At 43.7% G+C, this 22725-nt stretch overlaps 1 protein-coding gene across 2 annotated transcripts in view; it reads right to left on the bottom strand.

Moving 5' to 3' along the window:
• The window catches only part of LOC138566314 (NADH dehydrogenase [ubiquinone] 1 alpha subcomplex assembly factor 3-like), a 73004-nt gene that overhangs the window by 26706 nt on the left and 23573 nt on the right, over positions 1-22725 (bottom strand). For both annotated transcript variants that reach the window (XM_069643427.1, XM_069643426.1), the window contains exons 2-3: positions 17560-17674; positions 9276-9468 (exon numbers count right to left, since the gene is read on the bottom strand). In XM_069643427.1, the coding sequence (XP_069499528.1) occupies positions 9276-9468; positions 17560-17648 (282 nt within the window). In that variant the 5' untranslated portion in view covers positions 17649-17674. The remainder of the gene's footprint in view (positions 1-9275; positions 9469-17559; positions 17675-22725) is intronic.

Below are 22725 nucleotides of genomic sequence, written 5' to 3'. Positions count from 1 at the left end.
TTTTTGTATGTGGCTGTTTGAATAGCTTTATTTTCTTCGAAGCAGTTTGCATTCAGATCGCCACAGATGATAATGTATAGATCTTTATATGCTTCTATTTTTTCCATCTACGCATTCCATTACTTGGTCTATGAAGTGCTCGTCTTCATTCTTTGTAGGGTTCCAATAGACATTTAATAATAACATTTTTTGATTGGTTTTTGGAGTGTCTAGCTGAAATTGTATGGTTATTGCTTGAGTATACAAATTGACGTTTTTTGATTCAGTCACTTGTATTCCTGATCCATTTTTAATTAAGGTTAGGAGACCTGCAGATGGTCTTCCAATCAAGCTTCCTTTAGCAGGGTTGCATAGCACAGTATATCCTTCTTTGAAAGGGGCAGTTTTTAGCCAGGATTCTTGTATGCATACGATATCTAGCTCATTCAGAAGAGGATTGAAATCATTGAAAAGATGTTGGAAGCCTCTGGTGTTCCAGCTTCCTATTTTCCATCTGTTGGTGTAAGTTTGTTTGAGTGGCTACAGTTTTGGTCTTGTAGCGAGAGAGCCTGCTAACCAATTCCAGTATTTCGGGTCTTCCTTTGTAATTTTTTGCGTATTTATTAGATCGCTTGTATTTCCATTTCTCTTTATTGTTATTTTTATTTTATTTAGATGTTCTTTTTCTCGCGTTTGTATATGTTCTTTGTTTCCGTTTTCCATCTCTGAGCTGTATGGTGAATCTATGGTTAATCCTAATTTATTTTTGTTTTCGCTCATGTTGCTATGATCATATTGGTAATTCTCTCCTTGATTCATCTTTCTAGATTTAGTTCTCAAATTATCGAGATTTGGACTTTCATCTCCAGAGAATGTTCTCTCGAAGTGTACAAGTTTCTTTTTTTTTTCCACTCGTTCTGGGCTCTTCGTATGTAGTTTGGGTGTCCGCTAGTTCAGAGATGGTGAAACCTAGGGCTCTGAAGTTCTCATAGGCCTCTAACATAATTGAGGCAAGTATCGCTGAGCTCGTCACGATTTCCACCAAATCAACACGCGCTTCATCCGGGAAGCTTACTGACAGTAGTTCTTCCGATTTTATTGTTTTTAATTGAGGGATGTATTGTAAAAGTCTCATAATTGCTGATCGATTTAATATCAGTCCATCCATATTTTTGCCTGATTTTTCTATTGTTATCACCGTGTTTTTCGGTGGTCTTGGTTTTTGCTTGTTCCATTTGGGCTTCGCGCCGGTGTTCTTAAAGTATTCTTGTTTTCTGTTTTGGGACCATGGCTCCCTTCTTATATCATTTTGGTAATCATTTTTCAGGAAGGTCAATTGCATTTCTTTTTGAGGGCAGTAGCCCTTCAATTCTTTTGATTCTGGGTATTTAGCTGTACATTTTTTTAGTTTCTCACTTAATGTTAGAAAATCTTCGTCAAGAGTCTTGGAATCAATGCATGCTTCTTTGGCTTCATATGCATTGAAGTCCATGATCATTCGTTCCTGTGTTTGATCTGTTTGAACATTTTCGTCATCATATATCGAGCAATCTAGAAGATTCTGTATACTTTCGTCTTGCGAGTTTTCTTCTTCTGAAGACACAGAATCTATTTTGATCTTTTCAGGGATTGGCTGGGTAGGTGGCTCTGTAAGTTTACTACATGAGGCAATGCTAGGTGGCTCTTTTTCTTCTGTGTCTTTTATATTTTGTAAAAAGCTCTTTGATCCACATTGCTTCTTCTTTTCTTTGCTAGTCACGTTTTTTGTTTTGCTCAAACTTTTTTTTTTTTTTTTTGGTGTGTTATTATTGTTTACTGTTTCTGGCTTTTTATTTATATTTAAGTCAAAGATTGGGAAGGCACTTGTTTTTGCTTTCTCCTCATTTTCAATCGATTTTTCAGCAGTCTCCGGTGTGTAATTTTGACTAATTTCATTTTCCGTTTGTATTGGAATAAGGGTTGTCCTTGTAATTGGAGGCGCAATAGCTGCGGCTCCTGGGAGTATTAATTCGGGACTCGTCATGCAAAGAGTACTTTGGGCCTCTCTCTGTTCCTCATGTATGTGAGTCCACGTGGGGCTCGTTCTTGATTCAATATTTTTTGGTTTATAGGTTAGGGTTGTAACAATTTCTCGAATTCCTTCTAGGAAATTATGTTTGCCAGTTTTAGCTTCTTTTAATAGATCAATTAAAGTTTTTAGGACCACTCTGTCCATTTCTTTCTCTCGGCTTCGCCTTTCTTTTATTTGCTCCATGACTGATTCCACGTAGATCATTTTGCTATTCATTAGAGCAATCATTGTTGATTGGTCTCGTTGATTTTCATTTAGAGCTTCGTAGAGTTTTAGGAAGGGGGCCAATGTTATTGGTACAGATGCTATAATTGCTTCTTGTGTCTCTTTTAGCCACCTCACTTCCTTTGCAGATCCATGTGTGGTGCTGTTTGCATGTCTTTGCATATTTGTTCTTTTCTTCCTGTTACTTTCATTTGAACTAAATTCTTCGGAGGATGAAGAGGTGTCCTCTGATGTCATTGTTTTAGTTGATCCTTTTTTTGTATATGGTAAGAAGTTTTTGATTTTATCTTGTAATGTTTCCATTTCCAGGTCACAGTTTTTGTTTGAATCTCTCTCTCTGGAGTGCCTTTGTCTTTGGTTTTCCGATTCGAGCGCTATTGTGGTGGCAATATCACTGGTCGGTACTGTTTTGTTAACAGTGTATGGAGGGGCCTCTGGTGTGTTAAGCAGAGAGATTTCTTCTGGTGAATGGATTCGAGGACGCTTTCGTGTCCAGGTGTCATTTGCCTCATTTTCTGTACTTCGATTTGCAGTAAATTTTTCCTGGTTTTCTATATCATTCCACTTTTCTATGATTGGATTTGTCATCTGTGTGTCTGTGATCTCTACTATGTTGTTTAGAAGATCATCATCCGTTATTTCAGTGATCACATTTTCTATGGGAGATGTGTTTCTCTCCTTATGCGCAGTTCTTGCAGTGGGAGTTATGATTTTGTCACAGTTTGTAACTTTGCTTTTTTCTGAAGGTGCAGTTTTTCCATTAAAGTGCCATCTAAGAGTGCCAATTTCTGATGTAGAGTAGCACCTTTTTTTTGTTTGCTTCTTCAGGATTTGTATGCCTTGTGCTTCAGATCTTTTCTCTTGGTCGCCTTCTGCATTAGTGACCGGCTTTTTTATGCTAATGCTTTTTTTTACAGCTTTGGGATATATATCTTCATATGAAAATGTTTGCACTTTGTTTCCATTTGGGGTAATTAATAGTGAGTCTGGGGACATTTGTGAGATTGAGTGGTTTATCTTGACTGTTCCAGGTTGTCCGTACTTTTCTGTGGGCAGGAGCCTTTCATTTAAGGTTTCTTCTTCTCCGGACGTGAGAGAGTTAATTTCTCTCTCTGCGTCCGCGATGCTCGAGGCCAACTCAGGCTTCCGAGAGACTTCGTCCCGGCTCGGCGTCGAGCGGCGCCTCTCCTCGCATCCCCGGAATTCAGTGGCAGCGTCTTCCTGGCCGTCTGCGCCCACTGCACGCAACACTGCAGCAAGGCACGGCCGCCCAGGGCACGGGCCGCAGCCGATCTCCCCCACCCCACAGGGTGCCGAACGGGCTGCGCCCACTGCAGCGCCCTCTACCGCCAGACGCGACGCCACCGCGAGGCACGGGGGCTCGGAGGGCAGCCCGCAGCACACCTCCTCTCTCCTGCGGGGAGCCGGGCGCACCGCGTCCATACCGGCGCTTGCATCCGAAACGGGCTCCGCAGGCACTCCCGCACCCCCGACCACTGGCTCCTCTGCTCGACCCTTCCAGCGGCCACCCCGCGCATCCACAGAAGCCCCGGCAGACACCCCACCACCAAGGGCGCCGGAGCCGTGGCGGCAGCCACACGCCGCAACACAGCACGCCGACGACCCCCCTGGAGCCGCACAGACATCCGGGGAAGGTGAGGAGCAGTTGTCTGGTCCGATTGGGGGGGGTGAGGAGCAATTGTTTGGTCGGATTGGGGGGGGTGAAGTGCAGTTGTTTGGTCGGGTTGAGGGGATTGGGGGGGGTGGGGAGATACTTTCATTTGTGGATAAATTGTGAGCCCTAATGAAGCTTGGATTTGATGTCAATTTTTTGTAATGTTTCCCAATGTCTTTTATGCCGGTCTTTAAGTTAGGTGGGGCATAAGATTGAGTTGAAGGGGTATTGGTATTAAACTGGTTTTCATCCAGTGTACGTACCTTACTCCGTGTTCTTGGGTGCATGTCTCCTGATGTCTCAAGGTCCATTTGCTCGCACATCGGCGAACACTCGGCAAACACTCCGCTACGCTCCGCGTTTGTGGGTGGTTTTTAAGGGCTCCAAAATGTAGAAATGTAGAAACAGAGGACAGACTCCTTCTCCTTTGCTGCCAAACACTCGGCAAACACTCCGCTACGCTCCGCGTTTGTGGGTGGTTTTTAAGGGCTCCAAAATGTAGAAATGTAGAAACAGAGGACAGACTCCTTCTCCTTTGCTGCCAAACACTCGGCAAACACTCCGCTACGCTGTGCGTTTGTGGGTGGTTTTTAAGGGCTCCAAAATGTAGAAATGTAGAAACAGAGGACAGACTCCTTCTCCTTTGCTGCCAAACACTCGGCAAACACTCCGCTACGCTCTGCGTTTGTGGGTGGTTTTTAAGGGCTCCAAAATGTAGAAATGTAGAAACAGAGGACAGACTCCTTCTCCTTTGCTGCCAAACACTCGGCAAACACTCCGCTACGCTCCGCATTTGTGGGTGGTTTTTAAGGGCTCCAAAATGTAGAAATGTAGAAACAGAGGACAGACTCCTTCTCCTTTGCTGCCAAACACTCGGCAAACACTCCGCTGTGTTTAAGATAAATACTTAAAAATCAGAAAAAAATGTCCATATAAAAAGTCACACCGCAGTTCAAACGTTTGCCCATAGGGTTTAATTTGGCAAATTATGTAAGCAGCTTGCGGTAATATTAAAAAGTAAGTACTGAATTACCTGCGTTCCAGATGACTTACAATGGGGGAGGACCTTCGGTCAGGTGAGGGTAATGGAGCCACTTACCAGTAGCGATCCAGGCCGAGGTTCAACAAACAAAGGCCCAGAGAAGACGTGTAGCAGGGATGGAACCAAGCCCTGCCACAGCGGATGTCATGATTGAGGGGGGGACGCTTAAAGAAACACTGCAGCGAAAAGCCCCAAGACCTATGAAGAGAAGATCAGCAGTGGAGTGGAGGTCACAATTCCCCCCCCACCCCGTATGTGACCCAGGCTGCTGGAAGGCGCTTTTGAGGAAGATTTCGGTTTGTACACAGTGCCTGTTGCAAGGAGTGCCACTAATATTTCAGGATGAAGTCTACGACAACGTGTGTGGGTCTAACAAAAAGGGCCATCAAAACGGAAAGCATAACAGCAGCTGTAGCAATAAGGAAGCAGGATGGTGAACCTTAAAATTCAGATCACAGGTCAGCTCGGACCAAAAGGGATTCAGGACAGCCCCCACACGGAGGAACAGATTCAGCTGTGGAGTCCGGATGTAACATGAAGGAGCAGTTAGCTTTGAGCAGCAGCCTCAATGACACTTGGTTCCAGCAGGTTCTCCCACTTAAGGTCTGGTGAGTATCACATGTCCAGGAAGCTTCAGGGAAGAAAAAAGGGCTCTACGGCACCAGTGGCTCTGGCTGTTCTCACAGGATGAAAGAAGAGGAAGAGCCTGAGGCAGGATCTTAGTGCACGAATAGACCCCGTTAGGAGATCAGAAGTCGGCGACACAGCCAGCCTCAGGTATCTTCATGGGACCATCTCCGTCAACAAAATGTAGGCAGCAAAAGGTTTGAGCAACGACTAAAATTAGTAAAAAGATCCTAAAATGACTTTCTGCCCTGTTGGTTTGCGGCATCATAGTATTAATCCTTTTGGCTATACAGAATGGAACGGCCTGACCTCTGCTCATTTTCCCGGTTACGCTGGGTCATGATTCCACAGACAAGCTTTTTCCTGTGGCTCCAATGGAAGCAAGTCTCTCCATATTATAGGGCAGAGAAGAAGCGGCGGAGGAACCTTCCAGCGAAGAGAAGGAAGCGAAGAGAAGGAACTTGGGGTGGAAAAGGGATAAGGATTCACGGCGGGTGTCCCTCTGAAGAAATAAAAAACCGGTGTGTACCACGTGAAAGCACACGCAAACGCAGAGAATAGAATGCGAGAGAGACCCCTGTGAAAGAAAGAGAATGGAATCTATCAGCAACGAGGAAAGATGCAAGGCAGGGGTGATGCGAGCAGTCCAAAAACAATGGCAGAGATGGCGCAGGCATTGACACATAAGAAGGGGGAGAGGCCCGTAGAGCACCTCTGGAAGCAGACAAGCCGACAAAGAGGTGGGACCGGCAGGTGGAAGCTGGAACATGATGCGCGACATCCGGTTCCGTGGAAAGGTCATCCGTGAAAACAAGACCCCAATCCATAGAGCCTGGACTCATATGCCTCAACTTGCCTTCCTGTTCCTGCCACTTTAAAAGTGCATGCAACGGCATTCTAATCTAAACGTGCCGCTCTTCAATGGAGTGCACTATGTATGGTTCACCTCTCAAGGTATCAGTTAAGTGTGAACATATTCCTCATCTGCCCACAGAATAGGTTACCTAGGTCCCCTCCACCGACCTACTACAGCAATAGATTACCCCGGTCGTCTGATGCTGCTATGTGCCCTGGGATAATGCTGCTGCTCTGGAAGGGATCATCATATTGGTCCTACAGTGGATTCCAAAAGAAGGCCCGCCCAACGCCAAGAGGGCTACAGTCTCACAGAGCCCTAAAGCCATGCTCATAAGGTTTCAAGCCTCCGAGCATGCAGGTCACTGTTTGTGACTCTTGGGAGTGTAGAATTCTGCCCGATTCAATATCGCATTTATGGGGGAACAGGAGGCAGAAGCACCACCGGGCCCCAGTCAAAGGGCAGGAGACAGAAGATGGGAAAATGGGGGACAGCAAGGAGCGACCTTGAATCTGTGCATCTCTTGCGGTCTTGACTCTGAAGCTCAGATTTCTATTGCGGTTACCAAATTCTTTACCTTACAGATTCATTCTAAGGGATTTCAGTCGAAGGCCATAGCTACGAACAGTTCAGTTCGTACAATGCATGTTAAAAACATACCCCAAGACGACACAACTGACCTTCATTTCCCCCATTTTACTACTCTTCCCATCTTTTTCTCCTAGCCCCTCCCTATTCCCACTCGCATCTGTGCTTAGAAACCCTCCCCCACCACCTTCTCCAGAACCCCTCCACCCCCATCTCTGCTTCAACCCTTCTCTTGCTTCCCACTGTCTGTAAACAAGGAATGGCAGATGAAAAATGTATTCCAAAAGATGAGCACTTGGGGATCCCAGGATGAGAGGGCTGCATTCACGCCAAGGAGAGGCTGACATGGATATCTGCCATGCGCGGGTGTAGGGGCACTGGATTGCCCTCACTATAGGACGACACAAGGTGGCACAGTATGCACGCAAGATGATTTACCAGTGAGGAGAGCCCGCTGTGCACCTTTTTTTTGCACCTCGATTAGTGGTGCCTGGTGGATGGGACATTTGGGGTTCCCGTCTTTGGCTGGAATTAAAGCCGAGTTCTGACAGACAAGCAACTGCCTTCTTTAATGACAATGAAGATTTGGGGTTAGATACTGGACATACACATTTGGTTCACCCTGAAGAAGGCTAGATTGCATGCAAACAGTTTCAATCTGTTAGCTGAAACTCAAGTTGGCCCTGTATGACTTTTTGGAGTTACATTGGATTGTCCCATGCATTAACATCTGTACCCCAGTCGTTAAGCCTTTTGACAACAGGGGTTTTGAAATAATAGGGCACATAACATGTTTAGTAGTTGTGCCAGACTGTATTCAGCACCAGTCATCTTATATGCCAATTTGCACTAAGAAAAATATTTTTTTGCACAATGGACTAGGTTGCGAGTTTGTTCTCTTGTGTATATTTTGGGATGGATGAGTATTAATGTGGGTGGGTTGTGTATTTTACACAAAGTGAAGATTTACATTTGCAGATACTGTGTACAAGTTAATGATGTATTTGATATGATTATGTGCGATGTGATTTCACTGACTAAGGCTCTTTCATTAAATTAAAGCACATATTACTTTTTGATTTACTTTCTTTAAAAATGTACGGATGTTAACCAACGCTTTGTACTAAGTGTGGCAATGGATTTTTTTGTGCGTTTTGTTATTGGAGTTCCCGTGATCAATGCTTTAAAGTGTCTGTGGAGGACCTCATTTTTGTGTGGCGTGCATTCACAAGGAGGCATTTTGTCCCTGTACCTCCAGCAGTCCCTTTTGCCACCTGCACTCCCCTCTGCGGCACCTCTCCATCACCCTGCACCCACTCTGCACCCCCTACCCCTCAACTTACCTGCTTTGTTCCCCGGCCTCCGACTGATTCCGTCTGTCTGTTCATGACCCCAGAAGCCCGACGCACAGCATGTTGCGCTTTGTGCGCTACCTTTTGTTCCAGTGGCTTCCGGGCTCGCGGTATCTACACTGCAAACGGGAAAAACCATCTAGAATCACGTGTGCTCTAGTATGGCTAAAGGCTTTCAAATGGGTATCCAAACAAATATCCAGAGAAGTCCTGATAACAACCAGGTTCTGATGTAGATGAGATCTACAGTTCCATTATGTCAGATTGTAGCACAGGAGAGGGCCACAATCTTTTAGAACATGCCCAACACGTTTCGGTCCGTACAATCATCTTTCTGAACAATAACACAAACAAAAAAGGGAATCAGTACTAGCTGAAGCACAGTATAAGTAAACTCAGTAAGGGAGGAGAGTAGTAAAGTCCAATTTACTTTAAAAGAGCAAAAGCCCAAGCATACTGTGTACAGCCAGGCAGAGCACTCTGGTTCTATGTGGTTTTTCCACCCGCCATTCATTGTTCTTTGTATACTACATGGCCAGCACGTGTATTCACATGGGTGCAACATTTCATTACTATTCGTTACTACAAACTTCCCAAAACCTTGAGTGTGATACTTTCTCTTTTGACTTTCTTACTAACCACTCTTTTCTAAATTCCACTTTAGGTCCTTCCTGGAATCGCTCTACGGTGGCTTAAACATCACATGTTGATGTTACATAAACCAAATAAAGTATTAAGAGCCATTCATTTTTGGAGTTTTAATATTTCAGTCACTAAAACCTTCATCTTTGAACTGGGGTTCTTGCTTGTTATCACATGTCAGAAATGCACAACGCTTAGCATTTACACTGTGAACTTACGTGCCATTGTAGAATGACCCTCGGGAGAACCACACATGGGCCCACGACCTTGTCCCCGTTGATGACAAAGCCTTCGGGGCTGTAGCTATCTATGAACATCATGTCGGGAGACTCTTTTTCAAGCATGTTTATCGTAGTCTTCTGATAGAGCTCATCGTCCGATGGAGAGAGACGATGACCACGATATGGCTGCCTGTCAAAAGATTAGCAGTGCACAAAAGATTAACACATATTTACCAATGGAAAGGGGCTTCAACGAGTATCCCGAACTAGTAGTGAGGATGTCTAACTGAGCACAACGCTGGCCTTGTTCTCTGCACATCTCCACATCGATGCTGTGCACCTAAATGCCATCCACCAAAACAACTTTTCTGTCATTGCATCAGCACTGATGAAATATACATGCAAACGCAAGCTGACAATGATACAGGCACACTCCTACAGACCCTTCCACAGCTTCTACTAGCTCTGCACTTAGTCTCCAACAGGCGGACAACACACATCTCAGGTGACCAACATCATACACACACATCAGCCTTGATGAACCTGCAGACAGCCCATGACAGCTCAACTGCACCACTCAGACACAGCCTCTCCCCCATTCTACCCACCCACAGAGCTCCTGATGCACACAACCCTTGTTTCGACTACCACTTCTGTAGATGTGTTTCACTTCTGTGAGCGTAATCACCTATCCTAAGCCTGGCTTGAGCGGTTGACTGGTAACTAAGGGTCTTCCCATGTGCCTTAACTTATTTGGACACCATTGTTATCTTGCAAGACAGTCCGGCGCTAGAATTCCTAGCAAAAACCTTGTGTAGATCTCAGAACTTATTTGTCTCAAAAGCACTGGTCTAACTACGATATATAACTTCCTCTGATGATACTGAGGGTGAAGTATCATTGTTTGCATTTTAAACTGAACAACTTTAAGTCACACCACAATATCAGCCTAGGGTTGTATTTAACTGCCATAAATACAAAGGCGTATGATACCCCAGAACTTCAAGGAGAGTAGTCTTCAGCCGTTTCCGAAGGCCTACTTATTGAGTATGGAAGGTTATTACCTATGAAAAGAGCTAGAAAGCCAAAATGATCCTCATACTGTGGCTAGTTTTTTGCAGCTCAGCATGGCATTAGCTGATCCCAAGTCTCTGGGAGAAAAGTGGAGTTTTTTGTTCACATAAATTGGAAACATCGTATGAAAGCCAAAGTAAAAGTGCAGACCATGCAGGCCCAGACACCCATCCGTTTCCATCTTTATGCCTGCCTCAGCCTTGACTGCACAAACACCCTGCATGTAACCGCACCCGAAACATTGATCAGAATAACCAGTGGAATCTATAATCTAATTTAAAACAGAATCACTAAAGACGTCATCAAGTTTTCACATGTTTGCAGCAGTGAATGCCTAAGAGCAGGTGCTCCATTAGCTAAATCTAGCAGCCAAAATGCCCTTTAAATTGAGCTGGTGCTCTGACTTTATTCTCATGTACCTTAGACCGCATAATGGTATGTCTGGACCGGTACTGGTCTTGGTAGCCCAATAGAAAGGCTTGCAGTCAACTCTGGGACAATTTATGGCTCTCCAAAAGGGACCGCCCCCATAATATCCACAGGAGTAGGATTACACGTTTGGTCGAAGAAGTGTGGGACATATCGGTTACACCAATTCACAACATTCCCCTTGCCCTTCCTGCAGCTGTTTTATAATCCTCAATTCACTCCGATAGATGGCGCAAATATTTGGTGTAATGAAACCTTACTTCCCCCAAGTCTAATCTTTTTTTGATTTTTGAGTCAAAAATGTAACAAAAATGTCAAACCTATGTTATATTGCGACTGACTACTTTATTCGGTATTACGGTTTGTTGAATTGAATATTTGTATAGTGCACCGGACCCTCAGGTCACTGGGCGCATTGCTTTAGGTACATAACAAGGTTACAACAATGGTAATAAGCACAAACTTTACATACATAAAAAGGTTTCACAGATGGTAAAGCCCACGGAAGTGGCAAACATATCAAGTATATACAGAGCATTACATCAAGGCAACAGTCATTTACAGAAATATACATATAGAAGAGTAATCAGTGAAGGAGCGGTTGAGTGTTCTAGTAGGATATGAAATGTATTAAGTCTCCTGAGAGGTAAGCCCGTTTTTAGCTGTGTTCTGAATAGTGAGAATGAAGGTTTAGCTTTGAGCACTGTAGGTAGGGAGTTCCAGAGTTTAGAGGCTAGGACAGGGAAGCGACTTGCCTCCCGATTTTTGTAGGTTAAATCTTGGTACTCTGAGGCAGTGTAGTTGGGCGGCTCTGGTAGGGCGGTCTGATTTGCTTTTGGTGAATCTGCCTGACAAGTATTTTGGCGCTGAATTGGACAGGCACTTGTTAGTAAGAGTGAGCATTTTGAAGTTACTTCTATTCTTAACCGCATGCCATCCGGCATTGCGCCTAGTTTCCGATATGTGGTGTGACCTAGCGATATTATAGGCAGATCTCAGTGCATTGTTTTGCAATACTTGAAGTTTGTTCAAGTTTTGCTTGTTGGCACCTATGTAAAGTGCGTTACAATAGTCCAGCTTAAAGAGGATAAGAGCCCTGGCTAGAATAGAGCAACTTGTTGAGAGGGAAGGCCTACTGGAATTTATGAGCATGCAAGTGTAAACTGTGGCTGAGACAGTAGTGTTTGCTTGCTTGTTCAATGTTAACGTGGAGTCAAAGTTGGGATGTTAATTCTGTCGATGATAAAGGATTTGTACCTAGTGTCTAGTTTGTTGAGTTTAGTTTGGGAGCCTATGAGAAGTAGTTCTGTCTTTTCATCATTTAGACAGATGCCGTGAGTAGCCAGGCATGCCTGAATGATGAGGTAGATTTTGTTTAGTAGTTGTAGTCTCCCGTGATGGGTAGGAGGATTTGGGTGTCATCTGCATAGTTAGTGTAGGTGACACCCAAATGGTCCAAATCATCAAATAGAGGCTTAGTAAAAATGTTATACAGTGTTGGGAATACACAAGACCCTTGTGGGACTCCACAGGTAACAGGTGCTGGATCCGCTGTAGCTGTAGGGGAGAAAACTTGCATTGATCTACTGTACAGGAATTATTCAATCCGGACAGTTGCTTTGTCTGAGAAGTGGGCTGATGAGATAAGGTGGTTGCAGAGAACTTCGTGGCTTACAAGGTCACAAGCGGCTGATAAATCTAACAGCAGGAGAAGTGATATACTGCCTTTGTCTTTTTGGTCTTCTATTAGAGTTTTTAGGTCTACTAGAGCAGCTTCCGTGCCATGTATAGGCCTTAATGAAGGAGGTAATGGGAGGTGCAAGTTCTCTGGCTGCATCTTTAATAATGTTAGTCAGGCAGATGTCACCCTGGCAGCAAGAAGGTTTGAGGTTTGATATTTTGTTTCAACCTCTTTAATGGACAGAGGGGCAAAGTTAAATAGGCAAATAGGTTTGGTAGATGCGAGGTCAGGCTTGCGAAGGGGAGGTTTGGCGGTGATACTAGATTTTTTTCTTCTCAATTTTAGATTGTAGCATCGATATTTTATCCATTAGTGCAGCTTGGATCTTGGTACACCAAACCTTGTCTTTGGACCAGGTTTTGGGGGTGTAGGTGACTCAAGTTCCCTGAGGATAGTGAACATTTCTCTGATACCGGATTTAGCATTGGATATTCTATTGTTGTAGGTGTCGCTTTTAGCTTGGAGAATGGCAGATTTGTAGCAGTTAGCAGTTTTGACGTAAAGGGTATTTATTGTTGGCTGAGGGGAAGTTTTTCCCAGGCTGTTTCTGCTTTTCTTTTATTGTTCCGTACAATTTTAAGGCTCGGGGTAAACCACGAGTTAAGGTGTGCTTGTGGCTTAGCTTTACGTAATTTTAGTGGAGCTAACGTGTCAATCGCTTGGGTGAAGATAGAGTTGTAAAGGTCTACAAAAGTAGATGGTTTCAGTGTTGGTCGTTGTGTAGTTAAGGATGGGTTGTATGAGCGGAAGTAAATTCTCTGTTGTGATGTTTTTTTTGTTCCTGGTTATGACAGCAGACCGGTTTAGGGGAAGTGCTAGATTGTAAGTTGAATGAGACGAAACGGTGGTCGGGCCAAGCACATGATAAATTAGTGAGAATAGTCTTGCAGTTAAGTTCGGCCAACCAATCTAGGATTCTACATTGGTTGTGTGTGGGTTTGGTTATGCGATGAGAAAAGCCTAGTTCGGCTATGGAAGCAGCAATGGTTGTGGTGGAGTTATCATTAGGGTCTAGGAAACCTAGGTTGAAGTCACCAAGCAGATTTGTGAGCTAGGTTTAATATTCATAGAGAGTAGTTGAAGGATATCTTCCTCAAAAGGTTCGGATAAGACCTGGAGGCCAGTATAGCAGGTGGATATTTAGGGTACATGATTCTGAAAGGGGAGGTTTCAGGGATAATAGTTCAGCTGATGGGAAGGGTATATGTGGCAATGCTCTTAGGCCTAGGAGAGTCTTAGAGATGATGGCAACTCCTCCACCTTTAGAGGTTTCTCTGTCAAGTCTGGAATAGCTAGAGAGTGTAGGTCCCGCTGCTGTATGTAACCAGGTTTCCGTTATGGCCAGGAAGTCCAGTTGATTGGTGATGATAAGGACAGTAATATCTAGGGCATGTGCCATTAGTTATATAGCGTTAATGAGTGCCCCTTTGATGGGAGTGTTGAGGTTATCAGTTGCAATGCGTGGAATTATATTACTAGGTGAGCAAGTGGAGTCAGATTTATTTTTATTTGAAGAGATAACCAGAGACTTTTTCTTAGTGGCAGTTGAGGACGCAGACTTCAGTTTGAATGGGGCTTTGACGATGGTGAATGGTAAGGAGGTCAGCCTGAATCTAGTACAAAGTCTGAGATTCCAGATTGTTAAGGAAGAAGGTAAGTTCGGAGTTGGTTTAGAAGCTTAACGGTGGATACATTGGATAGGTGTGAGGGTATTCAAATTATTTGCCACGGCCAAGATGGTAGAAACAGGTAAGGTTGGCTGTGGTGAGCATGGAGGTATATACAAAATGTTATATACGAAATGCCAATAAAAAATATTTTAAAAAAGGAAAGGCTTGTAGTATCCTGGAGATCATCAACACCAGTTTTAGGAACTTCTTTCACCATCTAACTATGCAAGTGGTTTGTCCGAAAGGAAAAGAGGAGGGGTGGAAGATAGCCCCTACAGAGGTTTTTAAAGGCAGTTACAGTTCTTAGATACACAGTACTGGGATGAGCCACTGGAGTTTCATGCAATCTTGTGGTTGAGCCGGTCATTGCCAAATCCCATGGAAAGGTTGCTTAGGCCCTCTCTTTTCGCATGCACGTTAGCACTTCCATAGAATCTTGAAAAGTTGAGGTGGAAAGAATAAGCACCAGGCAGCTATAAAAGAAAATGAAGAACCAGCCTCACACCACAATACAACTCTCGTTGCAGTTCCTCTTGGGAGTAAATAATATGGAAGCAGAAAGACTCTGCTCTGCTGCACAAGGGAGACCTGTATAGCACGGCCGCCTGGGGAATTTTCAATACTCTGGTCACAACCAGGCATTTCTTAGCTGGCCATGGTTTGAGAGCTACGAAGAGGATTTCCTTCTCAGCAGAACCAGAAAGCTCCTACATGCATTTCTTTCTAAACAAGTTACTAAGTAAATCTGATGCTATTTAGATGCCAGCACGATTTCCTAATTCAGACCACTCCAACCTGCAGACAATTAGGCACTTTACAGTTCGTCCACAGACAGAAAATCTATAAACTACTGGAGGCATGAAAGGAGCATCTGTGAAAGGAAAGTGTCTTTATTCCTGTGGGAACTATTGACAGAGGAAAGCAAAGTGGTTCTATGTCCGTATCATAGTGATGGGGAATGATTATTTTCCATTACAAGCAAATAATCAAGTCTCAAATGGAATTATAATGTAATCAGACCGCTGTTAGAATTCCTTTTTACTACCCTTCTCCGGTACCCCCCATCTTTTAAAGCCCCAATAGCACTTCCACAAACGCCCCATTATGTAGAATGAGCACGTTAACAGGGTCACGCTTTCCATCGCTCCTTTTACAACTCTCCTTTACCCAGTAGTCTATTAGGACGAAATGCAAATTAGATCGGGCAACCCAATACTTGGCAAACTGGATTATTAAATCTTGCATCCTCCCACCACTACTCTTATTGGCAGTTGCCAGATGTTCTGCACTTTGACATACAGGCAGCCAGAATTTGTAATGCCCACCCCACAAATCTACATTCTACCACTTTGGTAAAGTTGTCCAGACCAGATGTGAAAGCACTTTCATTTTATTGATAACATGCTTTTAAAACAATTGTTATTGCAGCCTTGCCATTTCATAGCACTATAAATAAGGGGTGTTACTGTCATCCAACTTAATGGTACTCAGTTTATCATGAATGAAGGAATGGGTCGGCAGGATTCAAATCTAGGACTTGCGGCTCATTTCAGATCTCAACACTTACCTCACTGAGCTGCATGTCTGGCTTCAGAGGACACTGTTCAGGACACCAGAAACAAGACAAGCCTAAAGCTAGTGTGTGCTTTAAAAATGTAATCATTAAGCTAGTGTTTCTCCTTCGTATGTGTCTGTTAATAGCAGACTTCTGCTCTAGGATTGGGCACCAGTGCGCTACAACCTGGGATAGATTGTGCCCTCATTGCATTTTAAATGAACCAATTAAATAAATGTATGCCTATGCATTTTGTTGCACAAGGCTCTATGGGTCTTCAAAACACCCTAAAATGTTTGGGAATTTTAGGGATCCAAATGGGTGGGAGCTATTTAGCTCTTGCTTGTAACTAACAAGAGGTTGGTACCAACACCCCCAACAAGTACCAGGAGCCCGCTGGTGCCATATAAACATAGCTAGGTGACATTAACTCTGTGTGAAGGAGCATTCGGACACATTGAGCAGATCCTTAAAGAATAATGGGTCATATATAAGGGAGAATGGTTGTAGGTTGCATCTTGTCCTTGTGTGTATTGTATTGCATTGCATTTCATAAAACGCAGAAAATAGAAAGGTGTTATTGCATGTTCTTTCACACTCTCCTCCTTACGCCATCCTCATCCCAAAACGCTCACTTTCCTCTCCTTACACCGTCCCAACATTCTTCACAGACACTACTCTCTGCCCTACATCACACCTTCCCCGGCCATTTCTCAACAACTCTTTGTTTTTCCTTTTCTAACTGTACATTACCATGACCTGGGTGCTGGCGCTACATAAATACGTACAGCATAACAAACAGGCGTGATGCAGGGATTTAAATTCAGGATGAGCAGGAGCTAAAAGCAGCTCCTGGGAATCCAGCATTAACCAGGAGCTACAACGGTGGAACGAGGACCTAATAAGAGTGTTCTGCAAGTCTAGTTTACACATAAGATGCAAGATTATCATTTTCTCCACTATTTATGTCCCCTTATTAAATGTCATATAGATGTGCCTTAATGTTTATGTATAGATTGGCCAAAACGCAAAGAGTTAAATTTACATACGGGTGTTTGATTGCTGGGGTCAAGTTAACCAGGCTCTACTAAGCTAGAAGGAGCCACATAACTGGCAGCTCCCCTTAATTTCGAAACCTGTGATACCCATGTACTGCAATGATTGATCACGGTTCCTCATATATATAGATCACAGTGGCAGATAAGGACTACCAGGCTAAATGGAATAATAAATAATAGGTTTTGGAGAGCTCTTCATCTTGGATTCCTCTTGCTTTTCAGCACTCAGGTGTTATTATGCAATTCAGTGGTAGTCACTTTACTAACCTCACAAGGTTGAAGGGATGAATTTGTCTGCTTAGCTGCGATTTCAACATAGGACTGCAGGCTGCACTCAGAGCTCTGAAGTGAATGCTTAATTTGTTGCATGCTTATCAAAAGCTGCCCATTCCCCCAAATGCATATAATGCTACTTTGTCTCCAAAACAGTCTCTGCACTTGTGCTATCTTTCATCTGTGCGCATTTCCCACTGCCAGACTTCTCTGTAGTCTGATATTAAGGTCCCTTATATTTCAACACATATCTTCGCACATTTGCCCATTTGTTTAATGGGAATCCTTCTATGATATCTTGCTGAGCACTCAGGTTTAACCCATTGGGTGCCTCTTCCCAAGATTTCTGATGCAACTCTAATATTATCTTGCTATCCCTCCTCTGTACGGTTTCCATCTACCTGTATCCTTTTGGAGATGGGGCTTCCAGAATTCCTCCACTCATTTCTATGGCTGTGACACTCTGTTTGAAGGTACTCACCAATTTGGTGACCTTGCAGCGACACTGCTGAGTTTCCAACAGAGTGTGGGCACTTGCCAGGACCTCCTGAGTGCTGCCAGAACCACCATGGTGCTCCCTGGTTCTTCTCACACCCCTAGAAGATACAGAAAGTTAATTACATTTTCTTCAGCATTTGCAGCGATGAGGAACTATCATGAAACATGCGCACATGAAAATGAAGAGCTTTTTTAAGACTGGGAAGAAGGTTGAGGGGGGGATTCCTAAGAAGAGCTTCTTAAGTATGCATTTGACATGGGGCTGTTATTACCATACAAGGGCACCGATACAACAAATGTGTGTAATGTTCTCAAATAGTGTACACAGTGTGCAGAATCACCTTGAGAAGCTTGGTGTTCATCCATAAACTTGATGGCAGAACCAAAGTGCTGTGGGGCAGGTTCCAGATCAAGCAGTCTAACCACTGCTTAACGGGGGCATCCGATCAAGACAGAAGGGATGGTGATGGTTACACAACTTAAATGGGTTAGTAAAGCAGTGTGGAGAAAATCAGTCAATTCGCCTGTCAACATAGGCTCAGCTCGCAGTCTGGTTTTTTCAAGGATTGCAAATCTTGTTTAACCTCATCATAACTTATTGTTATTTATTCTATTATCCCAAGTACTGCACTGTCCCCTGCCCCCCGCACTTTCTCCCTTGCCCCCTCCCAAGCACTTGCACGATCGGAATGACACCTGGCCTAGTAGGATCGTTGTCTGTCTTCCTGCTGTTTCCCCTCCCTTGCCTCGTTGCACATTGAACCACTTGTGTATAGGCGCATTATAAATGCCATATCATATCATGCTTAAATCCTGGTGACACAATGGCTTATAGTCTATGTTTAAAGCCTGAAACTGAGATTACTGTGTGTCCAGGCACAGGTAAGAGAGTGTGAGCGCTGCAGTATAGGATGTCTGCAGTGAATCGTTACTGATGAAATGCACTTAACAGGTGGCACTGATCAAAGGTGTCATTTGTCTGCTTTGAGCGTGACAGGTGCCAAGAGGGCCCATCATAGAAAAGCTATAGCTGTGAGAGTCCATGCGTCTGCAAGTAATAAAAGACTCCTGCCTGGCATTCAAAGGTAGATACAGTTAATTAACAGCATCCAGATTGTCAGACTAAGAAGGTTTGCACAACAAGCAAGTGGCCACTTACCAATAGAGCAGCAATTCCTCTTAAGGGAGAAGGACTGAACGAGCAGCAGGAAGCAGTTGTCGCACGTTGGGAGTGAAAGGTATGCCGTTATTCCCTGCGCTGGGTTAATGGCCAAACTTTGTTGGCCATGTTGTATTGAGAAAGCAAATCCTCATTGAGCAAGTAAATGAACGTGACATATAAAAGGAACGTTTGGTATGGTGTCAGCATCCCTTCATTAAGAAATAAGCCCCGAGCAAGGGTGGTGGCTCATTACAACTTCAGGTAAACCCCCCCTCACCCTGCAAGGGGCGTATTGCTATTAGTACCCCAGTCCGTAAGAACAGGCGTTTCGGAACAGAAAAGAAAAAAGTTTTAAAAAATGGCCACCGGGGAAAGGAAAAACAAAGTCTGTTTGCCTTTAGTTAGTTTAGTTTGTTTATTTGTATAGCGCAGCCGAACCCTGGGGTAACTGGGTGCTTATCATTAGAATGGCAGTAGTTACAGAAGGATTTGTATTTGTATTTTACTGAATTTATATAACGTTTTAATCCAAAACGCTATAGAGAGGAACAAAACAAGATACATCAAACATTAGAAACATCAAGCATTAGGAAACAAATAGAATCAAACCAGAAAACAGTACAAGAAACAATTTACATTATAGAGGAGTATTGGTGAGAGAGAAGAAGGAATAAGACATGTAAGGGAAAAGGAGGAATGAGTAGTGGTAAAAGCAGAAGTAAAGAGGAAGGAGGCAGTGAAAGGGAGAAGAATGGACGAGATAAGAATTAGAGATGCTGGAAGAAGGGTTGGAGGGAGTATAGTGGAAGAGTTAGGGAGGTGAATGGAAGAGAGGAGATTTTAGAGAGGTACGGAAGATAGGATGCACATACATTGTGTAAAAGCAGATAAAACGAGAGTATAAGGGACCAGGTTACAAGGTGGTCCTTGACAAGGCATACATTAGGTTCAGAGTACATACGCTGTGTCTTTGATACTAAGGATACAATGGGAGCAAGAAAGAGTGCCAGTTTAGGCTAGATGTCGACGACAATCTATTGCTGGGCTGAGAGTAGTTCCTTTACCTTGGCTCGGAATGACCAGAATGAGGTGTCAGCTCTGATCGTCATAGGGAGTGTGTTCCAAGTTTTGGCTGCTAGCACAGGAAAGCTAGCTCCCCCAGCAGATTTTAGGTTAAACCTTGAAATGGTGAGCTGGTGTAGGTAAGCAGATCTTGTGGGTCTGATAGAGTTCTGGCTTGTAAATTTGATAGCATGGGGCTGTCAGGTAGAGGCATTTATGTGTGATAACTAATGCTCGAAGTTTAATTCTCTCACGGATGGGGAGCCAGTGATGTATCTTTCTGGTGGTGGAAATGTGGGCCTTGCGCGGGAGATTCAGGGTGCATCTAAGGGCGTTGTTTTGGAGTATCTGTAGTCTGTTCAAGTTGTGGTTTGTGGAGCCGAGAAAGAGAGTGTTACAGTAGTCCATTTTGGACAATGAGGGCCCTGGCCAAAGTGAGGCAGCTGTTTGTGGATAAGAAGGCTTTGCAGGAATTGATAAGTTTGTTAGTATAGGCTGTGGATGAGATGGTATATACACCCAGTGTTTTGACTTCTTTTGATACTTTTATAATGTTGCCATCAATGATGAAGGATTGGTATCTGGGGTCAAGTTTATTAAAGGAGAGTTCCGGGACTTTTTTTTTATTGTCCCTACGGTTCGGCCATGTGTTTTTAAGCATAACTCGGTAGATCGTAGAAAACTTTCCTATGGACCTTACCCGACTTTTCGTCCATTAACGCACTCGAAATCAGCCGCCATTTTCTGATAATCCTATCATTTCCCCCCATCGCCCTGGCTCACCTGCTTTTGCGGCACTAAATCAAATCCCCCGCCCCTGAAACAGACTTTATCAAAACATTCATATTCCCCGCCTCTATCCGTGACGTGACTGTGCTGCGTAGGCAAACGCGCCCAGGCGTCTTCTACGCGACTCCACACAGAACCCGGAAATCAACACAGATCAGCTCACAACACAGCGCGCCACAATTCGGAATATGAAACTGTACTTTTAAATCAAACCGCAAGATTGTAAATTTGGTAAAGTACATTTATTTGACATCAAATGTTTAGAGAATATTCAGCGATTTTCATTTTTATTTGCTCACGTTCCAAAAAGTTTGTTTTGAGGCACGCGATGTTCCTTTGCTGTACACAGGGTCTTAGATCATCTCACAATACAGCGCCACAATTCGGAATATGAAACTGTGGTTTAAAAGCAAACTGCAAGATTGTACATTTGGCAAAGTACATTTATTGGACATCAAATTTTTAGAGAATATTCAGCGATTTGCATTTTTCTTTGCTCTCGATCCAAAATAGTTCGTCTTGAGGCAAGAGATGTACGTGTGCAGTACACAGGGTGTTGGTTTACGATAAAATAAGCTCTTCGGTCGCACTGATAATCGCATGGCTGTTCCAACAACGAGGCACTAGGCCACCACAACGGTCTGTATGTTGCATCTAGCCGTTAGTACCGCGTAAGGGCATACTTGTACTTGGCGATCGTCCCACAAAATGGTCAGGGTGCTAACGTTGTTCACGCGGAGAAGCAATTGGCGATTATAGAAGCCATCCGCCGGTGTCTGGTACTCGTGACACAGACAATAATGAAGTACCTGTTTGAAAAACATAAAAAATGAAATTAGTCTCACCATCAGATCTTTATTAAAATTATTCATTTTATATATTAGGTCGGGAAATTATTTCATAGCTAGGACAGTGCAACTGGGTTTTATACGTCAAGGGGGGGCTGTAGGATACTGAGACAGTCCCCCAGTGCAGGGGTTGACAGGGAGTGCAGGTGGAGAGTGGAAGGGCCCAGGACCGAGATCGCAGACAGTGGACCAGTTGTAGCAGGGGAGAGGGAGAGAGAAAGCAGAAGCAAAGAGGAAGGTTTTGAGGTGCTTCCGTAAAAGGAGACGGTTCTAGTGCGCGGTAAGCTACTGTATAGTAATTAAATTGCGGTATAAACTCATCTAAAGAGTTACTTACATTATATTTGCATTTTCCATTGTGTCTGTGCGTAGGGCAGCCCCGAAATACCACTCCTTCTATGCCGACGTTATTTCTTCTAATGAACGAACATGAAATGGCTTTCGTTTCTGAAATTATATTCATTATCGTTTCTTACGTGGTCCCGGCCTTATACTGAGTCGTGGACTATTCTGGCACCCGAGAAAAAATCAAAGCAGCTGACCTTCACTTTGAACGAGCACACATTCCTAGTTAGCTACATCAGTGTAAGGCCATCTCACAGGACTTGAAATTTACACTCCATCTTTGCATTTTGTCTGCGTGCTTTGCAGCCCCACAGAACCATAAATACGGAGACATTCTATATTTTTTGAAAAATGATTTATATTACTGTTTGGTTTAATTTAATGCGCAAATGAACAAGGTTGGATAGATACACATATTCAATGGGCCTGCGACATGAGGAGACTCGAGAGAACAGACAATCAAATTACAATCATTTAAACCGTGATGTGTATTTCTCAATGAGCTCTTCTTTAGGTGGACATGGAACAGAGGCAATGTTGGGTGGCAATGCAGTTGTCCCCTGCACAGGTTCGTTCACAACTCCATTTATGTGCCTATCTAGGACGTCAACAATAAGTCTCTCAATAAACTCATACTGCATATCCTCAAACACTGGTTTGATCACCCATTGTTTACTTCTTTTAGTGAAGGCCTTATTGTAGCGAAGCGTCCCTAAAGTTCCGGTCGTCCTACTTTGTTGACGGCCAACATTATGGTTATGTGCCAAGACCGCTAAAAGAGTCCGATTTATCATGCCCTCCATGCCAAAATGCAATCGTTTTGGCCTGTACTTTAGGCACATATTGTGGAACACCTCCAAATCTCCTGTGTGGCAGAATTCCGTGAGTCCCCTCAAAGCTTTTGTTATAGTTTTATCAAATACAATCTTTTCAATGGCTTTTT

This window comes from Ambystoma mexicanum, chromosome 2p (assembly GCF_040938575.1).
Source record: "Ambystoma mexicanum isolate Mex_15411 chromosome 2p, UKY_AmexF1_1, whole genome shotgun sequence".
Classification (NCBI taxonomy): domain Eukaryota; kingdom Metazoa; phylum Chordata; class Amphibia; order Caudata; family Ambystomatidae; genus Ambystoma; species Ambystoma mexicanum.
This window is presented reverse-complemented; position numbering and strand designations above follow the sequence as displayed.